Here is a 17,539-nt window from a genome sequence, read left to right as displayed (position 1 = left end):
ATGCTCAGTATCTTATAATAACCTATAATGGAATACAATCTGCAAAAATACTGAGTCATTTTGTTATCTACCTGAAATTAATATAGTATTATAAATCAGTTATATTTCAATTTAAAAAGAAGAAAGAATATTGACTCTGAGAGAAAGATATCCTATGGTCTTGGATTAGAGGAATTAATGCTGTTAAAATACCTGTATTTCCCTAAGCAATCTGCAGATTTAATGCAATCCTTACCAAATACCCATGACATTTTTAATCAAACTAGAGCAGTCCTAAAATTTATATGGAACCACAAAAGACCCCAAATTGCTAGAGCAATTTTTTTTTTTAATTTTGTTTGTTTGCTTGCTTGCTTTTGGCTGCTTTGGGTCTTCATTGCTATACACAGGCTTTTTCTGGTTGCAGTGTGCAGGCTTCCCGTTGTGGTAGCTTTTCTTGTTTTGGAGCATGGGCTCTAGGCACTTGGGCTCAGTAGTTGTGGCTCTTGGGCTCCAGGGGACAGGCTCAGTAGTTGTAGCACATGGGTGTAGTTGCTCCACAACATGTGAAGTCTTCCTGGACCAGGGATCAGTGCAGGTGGATTCTCATCCACTGTACCACCAGGGGAGTCCTGCCAGAGCAATCTTGAGATAAAAAAGAACAAAGCTAGAGATGGCATGCCCCCAGACTTCAGACTAAACTACAAAGCTGTGGTCATTGAAACAGTATGGTACTGGCACAAAAAGACACTCAGATCAATGGGACAGAACAAAGAAGTAAACTGGTCAGTAAATCTGTGGTAAAGCATATACAATGGAGAAAAATCAGTCTTTTTAATGAGAAGTGCTGGGAAAAATGGACAGCTATATGTAAAAATGAAATTATTGATAGAACATTTTTCACACCAATATAATAAACTAAACTCAAAATGGATTAAAGACCTAAATGTAAGACTGGAAACCATGAAACTCCTAGAAAACATAGGCAGAACAATCTTTAATATAAATCATAGCAATGTCTTATTTGATCTCCTGAGGCAAAGGAAACAGCAAAAAAAGCCTATGGAATGGGAGAAAATGTTTGCAAATGATATGACCAATAAAGATTAATATCTAAAACATATAAACAGCTCGTACAACTCTATGAAAAAATAAACACCCCAGTTAAAAATTGGTCAGGGGATGTCCCTGGTGGTGCAGTGGGTAAGAATCCACCTGCCAATGCAGGGGATACAGGTTCAATCCCCGGTTGGGGAACTAAGATCCCACAGGCTGAGGAGCAGCTAAGCCCACGTGCTCCAGAGCCCCACAACTGGAAATGCCTGCACCACGACGAACAGGGCCACATGAGACAGTGGAAATCCCATGTGCCACAACCGAGACCCAAAGCAGCCAAAATAAAATTAATAAAATAGGTAGCTGTGGAATTCCCTGGCGGTCCAGTGGTTAAGACTCTGCACTTTCACTGCCAAGAGTGCAAGTTCAGTTCCTGGGCAGGGAACTAAAATCCCACAAGCCACATCTAAAAAGCTAAAACAGGTAGCAACAAGGACCTATTATATAGCACAGGGAACTCTGCTCAATATATTGTAATAACCTAAATGGGAAAAGAATTTGAAAAAGAATAGATATGTATATATATAACTGAATCACTTTGCTGTACACTTGAAAGTAACACAATACTGTTAATCAACTATATTCCAATGTAAAGTAAAAAAAAAAAAAAAAAAACAGAAGATGTGGTATATATACACAATGGACTATTAGTCAGCTATTAAAAAAGAATGAAATTCTACCATTTTCAACAACATGGATGGACCTGAAGGGTATTATGCTTAGTGAAATAAGTCAGTGAAAGACAAAAACTCATCTCTGGAATGTGGAATCCAAAAATAAAATGAATGTATAAAAACAAAACAAATAGTTTCACAGAAAAAGAGAATAAACTAGTGGCTATCAGTGGGGGGGGGGGGGCAAGATAGAAGTATGGAATTAAGTACAAACTACTGTGTATAAAATAAGCAACAGGGATATATTTACAGCCAAGGAAATATGGCTATTATTTTATAATGACCTTAAATGGAGTACAATCTATAAAAATATTGAATCACTGTGCTGTATACCTGAAACATAGAATATTGTAAGTCAACTAATACTAATAGTAAAAAATTAAAATCTAGGGACTTCCCTGGTGGTCTGGTGGTTAAGACTTCCAATGCAGGGGGCACTGGTTTAATCCTTAATTGGGGAAGAGCCCATATGCTTCATGGAGCAGCCAGAAAAAAAAGAAAGATTAAAATCTAAATGCGCTATTCTCATCTTCTATTGAGACTTTAATTATGATAATATAGAACATACCTTCCTTATAAACTGTAGAATAAAAAAACTCTACATACACAACAGAAACCCATCAATGTTCCTAATATATAATTTTGCCATCTAAATTGAGGAAATACAGCTTTGTACAAATAATAATCTTCAAATGCTGTGTTCTCCAAATTGTTGCATATTGAAAGAAGCTTGTGTTTCAGTTTCCTGATCATCCAACTAAGTTGGTACACCTCCCTACCCTAATGATGGAGATGCCCTGTGACAGCTGTGTGCAGGATACACAGCACCACATACAGTTGTGGAAGCTAAAGAGTAAAATCACAGTATACGTTTTAAAACTATAATACGTGCAGAGACAATAAGAAGCCTCATTTGGAGGAGTGATATATATAAAGATTGAGAAACTGCCTCAAAATTTTGCAGTAAGCAGCTCAGTTGCAAATATTAATAGCTCCAACATTCAGCTGTGCAGGAGAGCAGGGGGGAGATTTTTGGGGAGGAACTTCCCTGGCGGTTCAGTGGTTGAGACTCCACGTTTCGGCTGCAGAGGGCCTGGGTTTGATCCTTGGTTGGCATCCTAAGATCCCATAATGTGCACAGTGCAGTAAAAAAAAAAAAGCTGTTGGATTTTCATTTATGCTTCATTTACATCCAAATCAGGAATTTCATACTCTGAGAGGTCACATCAGCAAGAAAGTTCAGATAGTTTTAAGTCAATATAGATGTCTTATTTAATTAGGTATAAACAAGGTTCTTTTATTTACCAAAAAAGAATGTTTGATGTACCATTAACATTAAAATAGGTTTTGCTGCATTAAAAAAAAGAATATTGGCTCTGATAATAAAGACGTGAATTTGAATCCTGGTCCTACCGCTTATTAGCATAGAGGACAAGTTATTTAAGCCTTTTTAAGACTTGGGTTTGAACATGGATAATGATTGTACATACTTTAAAGGGTCATTGGGAAGATCAAGTATTATAGTGTTTAGTGGCTGCCATAGTGAAAATGCTCCATACTTGTTAACCAGTGTTAATGTTCACATTTGATGAACATCAACCCCTTGATGATGAACATTCCCCTCAGATTCAGGGTGTTCAAACTCATCATCTCCCTCCCAGGACCACACTTCTCCCTACCATTGACATATTGGTAAATGCTCCTGCCTTCTACCTAGGCACACAGCTAGGGAACTAATTCTGTTCATTCTCCGTAGATTACCAAGCCCTGTTGATATGATTTTCTAAAATATCTCTTATACCCATCAATTTATTTTCTGTCTTCTCTGGGTGCTTGTCATCTATCTTTTGAATTATCCCAAGTGTCCTTCCGTATTTTCTCTCTGATTCTAGTCTTATCTCCTCTAATCTCATCTTCATGTTGCTGCCAGATTAGTTCTTTAAATAAATTTTTCCTTACTGCAAAAGTAACATATGTTTGTTATAAGAATTTAAAAAATTCAAATAAAAAAGGAAAGCATTACCCACACAATCTCTGCCTAGAGATAGCCACTGTTAACATTTTAAAATATATCTTGCTAGTCTTTTTTCAGTACATGGCTCCAGTTGTTAAAATGGGATCATTACTAGGTTAAAATAGGATCATTTAGAGGGATAGATAGATGTATGATATACCAAGTATAAGAAAATGTTGATGGTAGACTCTAGGTGTAAGTATATAATTCATTGTAAAATTCTTTCAGCATTTCAGCATGCTTAACATTTTTCATAATAAAGCTTGTGGTGTTTTATTTTTTTAACTTGCATTATAACTCTTATGTAGTTCTCTAGATATGCCCTTCTCTTGGTGTCCTTTTCTGGATTTCACACACATTGAACCCTCTGTTTTGAACCTGTCCACAGACCTTACGGTGCAGACAAATTGAGTAATATTTCTCCCATGTTAGACAGTTTTTACTGTGAAGTATTCAGGAGATTTAAAGTGTGAGAGAGGCACCTTCTGGTCTGAAAGGAATGTTGGCAAATACTGATACTGAAAGGAATTTGAAAATTTTTTTAATGGTTCTTGATATACTGTTTTATATCTATCCAATAGACTTGTTTTAAGTGCTTCATTATTGTTTCCTAAGGAAAACAATTTATGTTATTAAGCATTCATCTTATGTAGACCAGTCATTCTTAATTCAGGGGTTGTGGTCCCTTTAAGGGGCCTAGGAACCTCCCCGAAGTTGAGTGTGCAATGTAGATCTTTGGTGTATTTTTCCAGAGAAAGAAGTCTTTAACGTTCCTAAGTCTGAAGAAGGGGTACTGGGACTCAGAAAATGTTAAGCACCACTGATCTAGAGTGGAAGTTGCCAGATCTTGTTGCCTAGTAGAAATCACCTGTGCATTCACGCCCCAGTAACCTGAGCATTTGGCTTGGAACATTACTGAGCTTTGTCAAATGTATTATGTTCTCTTTTGAAAAGTCTCACCAACCACATTACACTTAAAGGTTACATTTTGATATAACCACTTCCCTGGCAGCGCAGTGGTTAAGACTCTGGGCTTCCAATGCAGGGGGTGCAGATTCGATCCTTGGTTGGGGAACTAAGATCCCACAGGTTGTGGGACAGGCATGGTCAAAAAAATATACATATATATAATTATATATCAACTCCTACACTTCAGTTGAGTCATCCTCTCAGTGTAGCTGTTAAAATGCATACTGCTGTCCGTTTTGGTTTGGGCCGCTGGCCACACTTCAGCACGTGTGAACATGATGCACAGAGAACTAGGCTAAGAAAGTCCTTTTGAAAAAAAAAAAAGAAAGTCCTTTTGGCTTCTGTGGGACTGTCTCGTGGCGAGTTGGTATGTCTGATACCCATGGTTTCCTTGCCTGGCAGGCTCGCGTGATGGTTCTATGGGACTCTGGGAGGTGACAGATGATGTGTTGACCAAAAGTGATGCAAGGCACAATGTGTCACGAGTCCCTGTGTATTCTCACATCACTCACAAGGCCTTAAAGGACATCCCCAAGGAGGACACAAACCCTGACAACTGCAAGGTCCGGGCTCTGGCCTTCAACAACAAGAACAAGGTATGAGCTTGCCAGAGGTCCCTGAAGCCTATTCCCCTTGCTTCAGTTTCTTGGCTTATGTCTTGGAAGATGCACTTCCCTGCTCTCTTCCCTAGTCAGAGCTTACTGCATAACTTGGTTCTGAGCCCAAGCGGTGTCTCTTGAAGACTGAGGGATGCTCAGTAACAATCTCTCTCTCAGAAAGATTATAACTAAAATTACGAAACTGTCCCCTTGCAGGGAGTATTCTCTGCATGGTTCATGTCTGTTAACCTCTCAGAGTTTCCCCAGGGGCATTCTGATCTGTCTCTCATCTGCACATGACCTTGCAGGTGCTCTGTTTTGGGTATGATTTTCCTACATGCAGTCACTTTCTTCTCTCTTGTATTCAGTTTCTTTTCATTCTTCACAATGCTTCCATCAAGTCTAATCATCTGAGTCAGATCTCCTGAAACTGAACTATTAAGTAGACTGCTGGTTTGAAGACCCAGACCCATAAGAGAAGAAAGGCTTTTCCCAAAATTTGAGTCAGACCACAATTTGAGGGCTAGTTCCCTTAGCTTCCCATCTCTCATCCATATTTAGAAGTTAGGGGTAGACTTATCTCCTACCTTAGACCCTGTACTTACAGAAGCTCTCACACTGAGACTTAAAAAACTGGCTTTCACGTGTGTGCTCTGTTCTAACAAACAGGATGTCATGTGTATGATTGTATGCTACTGGCTTTTTGAACCTTGAGTGTCTCCGTGCAAGCCTGGACTAGCTTCTTGGGTTCTCTCAAGAAGCAGCCTTGCTTTACTATGTTGTCCAGTGCATTTCATAGGGTGAGATGAGGGGCTGATAATCCCTGGCACCATCATGGGATCCAAGTGAGGGAATGGAGGACCGCATCCTACAGGTATTCTCCTGCTTACTGTTGTATGTTAGTTGCTGTGTATATGACCTGTTTTCATTGCTTTTGCAGGAATTGGGAGCAGTATCGCTGGATGGCTACTTTCATCTCTGGAAGACTGAAAATACCCTATCTAAGGTGTGCTGAACAGGACTTAGTAGTTTCACCTTCAAGTTAAAATACTGTCATCTTCTCTGAATTTTTCATTCTTATCTAGAACATGAATTCTTGAAGTGTCTGGACATGTGATCACATGGTACCTGAACTTCTGAGTCTAGCCTGCCTCTCTCGAAAATCTTTTAGAGGAGTCAGTGGAGTGATGCTTTCACATTGTTTACATTGCAAGGGCCTGCTGAGACTCCTTTAGCTCGCAGTCCTCCATTCCACAATGCCTTTCAGTATTTGCTTATGGATTATGGACTATTTGCAGCATTGTCAGGGCAGGCAAACCTAAATGTTAGGAGTTGTTGACAAAAATCAATTAAGAGAAGTCATCTCCAAAATAATCGTGTAAGGTATGTATGTTGGTTGCTTAGTCGTGTCCCAACTCTTTGCAACCCCATGGGCTGTAGCCTGCCAGGCTTCTCTGTCCATGGAATTCTCCAGACAAGAACATTGGAGTAAGTTGCCATTTCTTTCTCTAATGCAAGGTATGAATTTACAATATTTGCAAGCAGCTTTTACCTAAAGCTAAACGTACCTGTGAATCCTTTGCTCTGTTCTTGTCCCAGAGGCCTTTGAGACTTATTCCTTCTTTGATGGAATCTCTTTCAAGAGGAAGCAGAGGTCCAGGAATTACTGATTCCTTCATGTCGCAGGAGGCTTTGTGCTCCACCACCCTTGCTGGGTGCCTCAACTTCAGTGGGCTCTGAAGATTGGCTAAATGATAAGGATCCAGGGTCAGCGCTAATCGGACTGCCTGGGTTGAGCAGAGCCACGAGTGTGCTTTCTGTAGTGTAAGCTACCACACAGTGGGGTATTTAGGCTGCAGGTAGCCAGAAACAAGGTCTCCTACCTGAAGATCAGTGAGAAGGTTGGGCTCTTCCTGGCAGAAAACAGATGGGCCCGTGGCTTTAGTGCCCTGGAGTTATCCCTGGAAACAGCCTGTGGTTTTTGGCCTTTCTCTCTGCTTCTCATTATTTAATTCCAGCTTGACCTTTTCCCTTAACCAGTCCTCTTCAGTACCTAGATCTTGTTTATTATCACCACTCTTTGTTTCTCTAACATGCCTCGGGATGGAGCAATACATGTCTTTTGATCTCTGACTTTGCATATCTTGTGTATGAGGAAAGCCCACAGAGGTGGGCAGCAAAGAACAGCGCCCTTCTGTATACTCTCTAGTATTATCGTGGTTACCTTTCTCCTCTCTCTGTTTTCAGCTCCTCTCCACCAAACTGCCATATTGCCGTGAAAATGTGTGCCTGGCCTATGGTAATGAATGGTCAGTCTATGCAGTGGGCTCCCAAGCTCACGTCTCTTTCTTGGATCCGCGGCAGCCATCGTACAACGTCAAGTCTGTCTGCTCCAGGGAGCGAGGCAGTGGTAAGAGCCCTGTGTGCCCCTCAGGCTTACAGCTGCATTGCCATTGGTTTTTGACCTTCTGTTTCTATACTGGTTTCCAGACACGTACAGAGATCTTTATGAAGGTGTTTGGTGACACAGAGGGGAGCTGGAATGCCTGCGTGGCAGCCAAGCTTCAAACACTTTAGACAAATGTGTGGTCACAGAAGCCTTTGATGGAAACCAACCGTCAGGATATTGGTGGTTTCCGTACTCCCTCACATCACCCTACTCTCTTTCCTGTGTTAGTTTTTTTGTTGGAACTCTGCCTGAACTAGAAAATTCATTTTATGCTAAGGGATGATGCAGTAGACTGAGGGGGATTTTACAGAGGGCTATGAGGAAACTTTTGGGGGTGATAATGATTATTTTCATTGTGGTGATGGTGTTGTGGATATATACATATGTTAAAACTTCACATTGTGTACTTTGAATATTTGCAGTGCATTGTATATCGATTGTATATCAGTAAAGATAAAGAAGATATTTAGTTCTGACCACTGGAAGAACTAGACTTTAAAACCCCACCATCACCACCACCACCAATCTTTAATAGCATATTCTCTCTCAGGGCACCCTCATTCTTTATTGAGGAATAAAAAGGCATGTTTGTACTGTACTTAAAGATTTCAGAATACTTTTGTCAGCCATCTCGTTTCATCTTACCAAGAACCCTGTGAGAGGCAGTTTATACCCCATTTTATAGAGGAGGAGACTAGGACCCAGATCAGTTAAATAACTTGCCCAGCATCACACTGGTTGGTGGGGGAACAGCCCAGGGACCAGAATCCAGAGGATCCAATCTAACAAAGGGTGTTTTCTTCTTATCTCTCCTTTGTCCCCCTTCACTGCAGTTAAAAGGCACTGTGTGGATTACACTTTAGCTTCTTTCAAGTAGTATTTATTTTCATGCAAATGTTGCAGATACGCCTTTGTTTTGGACTTGTTTGTTTTCAGTTATCTTTGAAATACTTAGATTTCAGAACTGAGAGAGTAACTGTGTGTAAGTAAGGGAAAGAGTAAATTGCCTTAGCAGGAATGATGTCTGCAGTGAAGAGATTTTGGTTACTGTTAGAGGGGTGGCATTCAAACCTAATAAGATATTGATTTCACAAATACTAGTGAAACCTCTTCGCATCGCATGCTCTTATTTAATCCACAGATGCAGCAGATGTGTTTTCCCTATGATCCAAAGGGATTAAGTGACTTGTCTTAAATTCACAAGTGAGAGACTGTGTACCTTTGGGTCTTGAGTTCTAGGCTATTTGCCACTCTCCTAACACACTTAATACCAGATAAAGACCTCTTGCCGTGCCATGGTACTGGTTTTAGGTCAAATACAAGAAAGTCCTTGTTAATGTAATGATTTATAAATACCCACATTACCCTCCGTTTCAGTGCGGGTTAGAAACATATAATGGAAAAGAGCTCAGAGTGATGAAGGATGCCTTGAGTGAGCCAAGGAGAGGCAAGAAGGTTCAGGGCAGATTTGCAGTCCTAGGCCACAAGCATCTCAGACATCATCAGGCACTTCTCTGAGGCTTATGGGAAGGTTCCTGTTAATGTGCAGATGGCCAGTGTGGCATCACGGTGCCCTGGCTTGTGCATGAGCTGGGTCTGCCACAGGAAAAGTGATGTGGTATGTCGGGGTGGCACGTGAACTCAGTGCCAGAGAAATGCAGGCTCGCAGATCCGATCACCCTTTTACTTTTCTCTGTCTCAGGGATCCGGTCAGTGAGCTTCTATGAGCACATCATCACTGTGGGCACAGGGCAGGGCTCCCTGCTGTTCTATGACATCCGAGCTCAAAGGTTCCTGGAAGAGAAGCTCTCAGCTTGTTACGGATCCAAGCCCAAACTCGCAGGAGAGAACCTGAAACTAACAACTGGCAAAGGCTGGCTGGTGAGTAAGCCCAGGCGTCACATGGTTACTGGCCAGTGACAGAAAAGTTGTCTTTACATTCCCATCCCTACTAACACATCATAGTTTTTCACTAGTAAGAGGCAGGTAAAGACACTGTCCCGTGATTTTTGTTTTTGTGTCTGCACATCCATGGGAAAACTGAGGCCCAAAAGACACACCAGTTGACCCAGGATAACCCGCAGGTGATAACAGCCAGAAGGAGAAGGAGCCTCCCCCTGAGACTGCCAGTGAATTATTAAAGCATTGGTTCCAGCAGTCCTGAGAAGACCTTAGGCTTGTGTAGCACTTCTTCATCCTACTTGGCTCCTCCCTAATGTCATTTGGAAAAATAGGGCCCCAAGTCAATGAGCACCAGTCTCCTGGGATCCAGTGGTAGATAACAGGGCCTTCTCCTTTCAAGGGGCCCAGAAAGCATCCTTGTCCCTTCTTCACCTTTTCTGCCCCCCTGGCAAGTGCTAACAGAGTCTCTTTTTTTTTCCCCCATAGAATCATGATGAAACCTGGAGGAATTACTTTTCGGACATTGATTTCTTCCCCAATGCTGTTTACACCCACTGCTACGACTCGTCCGGAACGAAACTCTTCGTGGCAGGAGGTCCCCTCCCTTCAGGGCTCCATGGAAACTATGCTGGGCTCTGGAGTTAATGACAACCAACTCTCTCCCAAAATGCAGAGATTTACACTAACTTCCATCCTCAGTTTCCATTTCTTCTTTTGATTTTTTTCCAGTTGTGTGAGACCCTCATATTTTAGTGGGAACACCAGAGTTTGCCTATGCTTTAAGCACTTGATAGGAAGAACCTCTGTACAAAAATCTAAAGGACTTTTTGTTTTTTTGTTTCGTTTTTTGTTTGGTAAACAGAATTTAACTTTACTATCTTTTTTCTTTCTGGCTTCTCAACCAGACATTGTTAATTCCTGTTTGTCTTTTTTCTTTAAGTGACACACACTCTCCCCACTCTGGGTTCCTTAGATTGACATAGTCATTCTCACCCTTACTTCACTCTTGAGAGGTAGGGCTCCTTTATAATTATATAGTTGCTGTCCTAGACTTTCTGTGAAAGTTTGGGGGCTGTGTGTGTGTTGTATGTGTGGTGTGTGTGTGAGAGAGAACTTGTGTGCCTGCACGTACTGTGTGTCATTGAAGTTACCTGGAGTGAGGATTACTGTAATTAAAATATTTATAAAAGAAACAACTTTATTCACAGAGTCCAGCTTTGGGACTGGTCTTTATCTTGTTTTGTAAAGTCTAACAACACTGATTATAGGAAGTAAAAATAGAAAGGAAAACAAATCACCAGTAGGAAACCCTCTGAGTTCGATTGAAAGCTTCCTGGGACTCTGATGCCAGGACTCCAAAGTAATCCATCTCCCACCTGCCTCTCCCCTCTGTGTCCCCTGGGGGAGGACATTTCTGTGTATGTGTCACTTCCACTTCAGTTTCCCATCTGGTCAAATCCATGGCCACTACCCCCAAAACATCAGAGTCTCAGTTCAAAATGCAGCTCTGGCAGTTGCAGAAGGTCTGGTGGAACTTGGTAAAAAGAATTTCCATCCCAACCTCCCTCCCCCTCCTCTCAGACAAGACCTGATATGGTTTCTCAGGGACCTGGAATGGGAGACCTCAGGTCTGCTAAAATTCACATGCTTTGGTCCCTTTGGCTTTGAGGAGAAACTTCTTTGCCTTTCTTCTAATCTCCCCAGTAGGTTTGCTTGTGTTTTCTAAAGTGGGTTCAGTTCAGGAGGGTGGGGATGAGCAGGGGATTTATCTGTGTGTAGTGAGTGCCTCATGTGTGGAATGTGTGTTTTCTGAAGACAGTGGAGCCACTCTGTTGGCTCAGCCCTGGGATGGCGATGCGGTGGCCTACAGCCAGCAGCGTTGTGCATGTAAAAGCAGCAATGTGATCAGTGATTTGTTCTGCCCTTGAACTGTTGAGTCTGAGGTTTTTGAACTTGCAGGCAACTGACTGACCAGTTACTCCTTGCTTTTTTATGCATCATATTGCAGATAAGAGCTGTTCCCACCCCCACATTCCTCCACCACTCTAAGCACATACTCTGTTTCTGGTAGCAGCCCATTCTGGGGGAAAGAAGTCATATTCCTGCACTGTAGTGTCCCAAGTCGCTTTCCCAGTTGTCCCCCCTGCTCTGGGTGTAACTAAGGAGATTGAAAAAAAAGAGTGTCTTCTTTTTGGTGATGGGGGCTGATAGGGAGGGGAGACAGCAAGTCCACCCTGTATAGTGTTGTAAGGCATACACCATAGGTTCTAGAATTCTCATCTTCTAACCTAGAGACATAGGTGCTATAAACAGGGAATTAAGCAAAATGCTGGATGCTACAGATCTTTTAATTGTCTTAATTTTTTTCTATTATTAAACTACAAGCTGTAGATTTCTTAGTTCTCACAGAACTCATTTTAAACCTACTTGTATAAAAAAATAATTTTAGAATGTTTTGTACTGTTGCCAAACCCTCTTCTGTGATGGGTAATGCATTTGGTTGTTTGAGGTTTTGTTTTTCAAAATGTAGCACTTGACTTTTTGCCAAGTAAAAATAAATATTCCAGTGCAAAGCGGCTTGAGTATGTGTAACCAAGAGGCAGCAGGAAAAAGGTCCCAAGTGACCGGTTGGAAGGTCAGTTTGGGGTTCTCAGATTGCTTGAAGTAGAACACAGGAGTTCCCTCAAGGGTGAAGGCGGGTCAAGGGCAAACACAGAAACACTGATACCTGCTTGCTCCTGGTCCCCAACCCCGGCCCAGGAGCATTTGCTCTGGAGTCCAGTTGAGAGTAGGTATGCCTGGAGGAAGTGGTGTGGTGCTTGGAGAAAAGCACAGACTGACAGGGAGGGAGCATGCTAGTCCTTGCTCTGAGTGGCTGGATAAGCAAAGTGACCAGCTCCTCTTATATAAACCAGGGGTGGTGATGGGCCCCGTCTGCTTCAGTGGTTGCCTTGAGAATGACTGAAAGTGCCCCAGGAAACAGGCTTTCATTTTGTTGAAGCTGGAACCATAGATGCTCACTGTAAGAGGAGAAACCAGTGTCTTTAGTGAGTGATGTTCTTCCCCAGCGGGCTGTCACTAAGAGAAAGGTGGACTGCTGAACCCTACTACTCTACTCACAGTCATCTCTGGAGGACCCATCAGGACTGGGCCACAGAGTCAGGCAAGCTGGATACAGCTGCTGTTAGAGACTGCCTCAGAAGATGATTCGTACAAGCAACCACCTATTGATACATGATCAAAGGCTGCAAATCAGGAAAGGGGAAGTGAAGGAGTTGAAGCAGTTGAAAGGGCTTCCCAGAGGAGAAGAGTTAAAGCATTTGGGAAGGGACTGACATTAGCCTTTCCCAGAATGAGATTTTTCAGAATCCCCAATCCTTAGAACAGTAATGATTGTTTGCAAAACGTCCCATGTTCAGATTACTTGGGGGAAATGCAGATGAAAACAAACACATGTTTCTTCACAACCTGAGGTTTGGGGTTACCATGGGACTCGTGCATGAGACATGCTCAGAAAAAGGTGACGGAGTGTGGGGAGGGCCTGGCCTAGACCTCTGGCCTCTGTGGAATCTTGGCCCTGCTCCCACTTTCCAGCCAGACTTTGCAGCAAACTATGTATCACAGAAGGGCTTTGTGGACTTATGTGGTCCCTCCCATTCCTGCCAGCAGGCCTTACTCCCAGGCCATGAAAGAAAGTCCTTGTTCTTAGGCACATGCCTCATTCAAAATGGTCTACTGGCTCCTCCCATAATACTTTGGGTCCTTGTGCAGATGGCTTTGGAGTCTCATTTATGCTCCAGGTTCCCCCATCCCTGCCACTCCAAAAGTGGATTAGTATTAGTCTGGTCCATTAAGATAACTTAATGTTAAATTTATCAATGTTCCTAATAAAGCTAAAGATTGCCAACCCAGGGCTCTCTGATCCCAAACATTTCCTAGATCAGGTACCCAGGAAAAGAAGTCAGGGTGTCGAGATCCTTGGTTTAGTATTGGGGGGTCAATCTTCTAAGATCCTACAATCCAAGTGTCTTTTTCCTTTCTTTTCAGTTGGCTAGTGTCTCAGAGACAACAGTGTTGGGGCACGGGGTATGAAGGGAAGAAAACAAATACTCCGTGTTTCTTACTTTTAGCCACATCTCATTTCATACTATTGTGCTAAAATGGCTGGAAGCTTTGGAAGTGTAGAAACATGGGCTTCTAATTCTGTAGTTACTGAAGAAGACAAAAAAAAGTTCAGGTTTGTTAACTTGATTTTCCTGCCTTCATTTCAGTTCCTCCAAAGAATTATCTATAGAAACAAATATTAAAAATTTGTTTCTAAACTACCTCTAGAGAGAGAGAGGTGTGAACTGAACTCAAGATGGAATTGTGTAATCTTATGATTCAGCTTTCCAGACAGGTGTGAGTTGTCCTTTTAAATTCCCCCTGGGTTGAGCCTCACGTCTGAACACTCCTCTTTATTAGTGTGTAATTGCTGAAGTCAGAACTTTTAAACGATAATAATACTCATTAGCTGAGCTCAGTGTCACATGTTTACTGCCTTTGTTGTTAGGCAGTATTCAGAATTGTAATTAACATCCCTAGTGCTGTGAACAGGAAGAAAACAAATGATCATCTCCCATCTTAAAATAAACTTCCCTCGCTCATAGCTACTTTTTCCTTAGCTGATGACAGCTTGGATAGAGGACTGGAAATAATAATCTGGCTTCTTTGTTCCCCAGGGTCAAGGCCATTGGTCAATGCAGAGAACACTGCTGGGTACCTTGTAGCAGTTTGGGCCTTACAATGTGTTGCTTACCTAAGAAGCATCCTTCACCACCGCCACCACCACTCTGCTTCCCTTGGCCCTTCTGCTAAAAACACAAAATCATTGCTCCAGTCACCATGCTGAAGTTTCCACCATTAGATCTTTCTCTTTTCTTGAGGGAAGAGGATGTTATATTACCTGATTAAAGATACTGGAGGGGAGAAAAAAAAAAAAAAGATACTATTGCTCTTCCCTGGAGGAGGTAAAGTGCCAATTGCCCAAGGTGAGTGTGGCCTGCAAGGGGAGGATATGGGTTCAGTTACAGTTCTACCACTGATGCTCATGGACATGAATTTAAACAAGTCTTTACTCCTCTCTGGACATAAGTTGTTTTTTTTTTTTTTTTTTAATCTTATACAATGAAGACAGGAATTCAAATTAGACATTAGATTTCTGTCATCCACAACAACTATTGTACTGGTGCAGGGAAGCCTAAGAAGAATTGGAAGTGATCCTCTACTACTGTTCTCAAAGCAAGTCAATAGAGGAGGGTTTATTAAATGGGTCTTATTTTCCTAATAGTTTCCAATAAAACACTGGAAATTGTAGGTTGAATGGTGTACCCCCAAAATTCAAGTCTACCAGAACCTCAGAACAGTGATCGGGTTAGTCGCTCAGTTGTGTCTGACTCTGTGATCCCATGGACTGTAGCCTGCCAGGCTCCTCTGTCCATGGCATTCTCCAGGCAAGAATTGTGGAGTGGGTAGCCATTCCCCCTTTCAGGGGATCTTCCCAACCCAGGAATTGAACCTGGGTCTCCTGCGTTGCAGGTAGATTCTTTATGGTCTGAGCCACCAGGGAAGCCACCAGATCATCAGTGTGACCTTTAAGGTCTTTGTAGATGTAATTAGGAAGGATTGAGATGGGCTTATACTGAGTTGGGGAGTCCCTATCTCCAATGAGAGGGCTTCCCTGGTGGTTTAGACAGTAAAGAATCTGCTTGTAATGCAGGAGACCTGGGTTTGATCTCTGGGTTAGGACAATCCCCAGGAGAAAAGAGTAGCTACCAGTCTTCTTGCCTGGAAAAATCATGGACAGAGGAGCCTGGTGATATACAGTCTATGGGGTCACAAAGAGTCGGACATGACTGAGTGACTAACACACACACATACACACCAATGAGAGTGACTTTATGAGACAGAAAAGGACATACGGGATCAACCAGAGAAGATGATGTGAAGACAGAAAGAGATTGGAGTGATGCATTTGTAAGCCAAAGAATGCCAGGAGCCACCAGAAGCTGGAAGAGGCAAGGAATGAGTCTCTTTAGAGCCCTAGAAAGGATTGTGGCCCTGCTGACATCTTGATTTTGGATTTCTGGCCTCCAAAGCCATGAGAGAATGAATTTCTGTTGCTTTAAAGCCACCAAATTTGTGTTAATTTATTTCAGCAAACCTAGAAAATTAATACAGAAGTATTCTGAGGAATTTCCAGATGCCAATTTTTATAAAATCACTTTTGAGATTTAAGAAAAATTTTTTTCTTTTCTGATAATACAAAGAGGAACTGTACTTACGTAGTAGTGCTAAGACTTATAAAAGCAAAAATTAAAGCTCAAGGATTTTCCTGGAAGCCCAGTGGCTAAGACTCCATGCTCCCAATGCAGGGAGCCCAGGTTCAATCCCTGATCAGGGAACTAGATCCTGCATGCTACAACTAAGACCTGGTATAGCCAAATAGATAAAAAATATTTGCTTCTGGCTAAAAATCCTGTTCCTTCCAGAACTGAGGCAGTAATCCCCAAAGCTGCCTACCCCTGGTTGTTTTTTCCTATCTCAAACTGCTTCAACATTTTCAACTTTTACTCTAGGTCACCTTTTCACAGTATACACAGTAGAGACTCAGGGTGCTTTCTCATCCAGGATTTATTAGCCAGTAAATATGGACAGCTCTCTGCAGTCCCCCTTGAAAATAGGAGAAAATAGAAGATCTAGTTAAGGCCTAACACACCTAAACCTGCTTTATGATAGGATCTGCCCCGTGCCTGCCTCTGTGGACCTGGAGCTGCTAGCCGGAGTAAGAAGGATGCCCAAGTCAGCAGAAAAGTCAGCCCTGACTTTATTGCTCCTATTGGTTTATTTTATTTACTATGATCTTAATTGGGAAGACAGCCTAGCAAAATGGTATTTATTGCATTGAAAAATTCTTATCTCAGGACTTCCTTGGGAGTCCAGTGGTTAAAACTCCACACTCCTAATGTAGGGAGTGAGGGTTTGATCCCTGGTCTGGGAAATAAGATCTCACATGCCGCACAGTGCAGCCAAAAAAACCCACAACAAAAATTGATTGTCTCCATTGACCCAGACTTCTGGAAATTTTAGGAAATATTCTAGACAATTATGTGAAGACAGATGTGTAAGAATGGTTGTTGAGTATTATTTCTTTTTAATATGTTTTCTCTACTTATCAGAGTATTTTCTATCTATTCATTGTTTTTGGCTGCACTGGGTCTTTGTTGCTGCACACGGGCTTTCTCTTGTTGCTGAGAGCAGGGGCTACTCTCTGGTTGCGGTGTGTGGGCTTCTCATTGCAGTGGCATCTCTTGTTACAGAGCACGTGCTCTAGGGCATACAGGCTTTGGTAGTTGTGGCCCACGCTTAGTTGCTCTGAGGCATGTAGGATCTTCCTGGACCAGGGATCGAACCCATGTCCTCTGCATTAGCAGGCGGATTTCTAATCACTGGACCACTAGGGAAGTCCTGTCATTGCATTAATTAGCAAAAAAAGACAAAGCAAACAACTGGAAGTTCATGCTCAGGCTCAGTCAAGGGCTGTAGCCTTGCCAGGGTCCTCGGCCCATGGGATTTCCCAGACAAGAATAGTGGCAGGAGGAGCGTGCTTCCAGATGACGGAGTAGAAGAACATTTGCTCACCCTCTCCTGCCAGAGCACCAAAATTGCAACTAGCTGTTGAACAACCATTGACAGGGAGATACTGGAACCCACCAAGAAAAGATACCCCACATCCAAGGACAAAGAAGAAGCTGCAGCGGAACAGTAGGAAGGGCACAATCATGATAAAATCAAATCC

General features: G+C 42.3%; 1 protein-coding gene across 1 annotated transcript in view; it reads left to right on the top strand.

Moving 5' to 3' along the window:
* Positions 1 to 12,275, top strand: part of DCAF12 (DDB1 and CUL4 associated factor 12) — a 36,786-nt gene extending 24,511 nt beyond the window's left edge. The window contains exons 5-9 of the mRNA XM_006066690.4: positions 5,155 to 5,348; positions 6,292 to 6,357; positions 7,599 to 7,761; positions 9,503 to 9,681; positions 10,189 to 12,275. Coding sequence (XP_006066752.1) covers positions 5,155 to 5,348; positions 6,292 to 6,357; positions 7,599 to 7,761; positions 9,503 to 9,681; positions 10,189 to 10,347 — 761 coding nt within the window. The 3' untranslated portion in view covers positions 10,348 to 12,275. The remainder of the gene's footprint in view (positions 1 to 5,154; positions 5,349 to 6,291; positions 6,358 to 7,598; positions 7,762 to 9,502; positions 9,682 to 10,188) is intronic.
* The last annotated feature ends 5,264 nt before the right edge of the window (positions 12,276 to 17,539 follow it).

This window comes from Bubalus bubalis, chromosome 3 (assembly GCF_019923935.1).
Source record: "Bubalus bubalis isolate 160015118507 breed Murrah chromosome 3, NDDB_SH_1, whole genome shotgun sequence".
In the NCBI taxonomy this organism is placed as follows: domain Eukaryota; kingdom Metazoa; phylum Chordata; class Mammalia; order Artiodactyla; family Bovidae; genus Bubalus; species Bubalus bubalis.
This window is presented reverse-complemented; position numbering and strand designations above follow the sequence as displayed.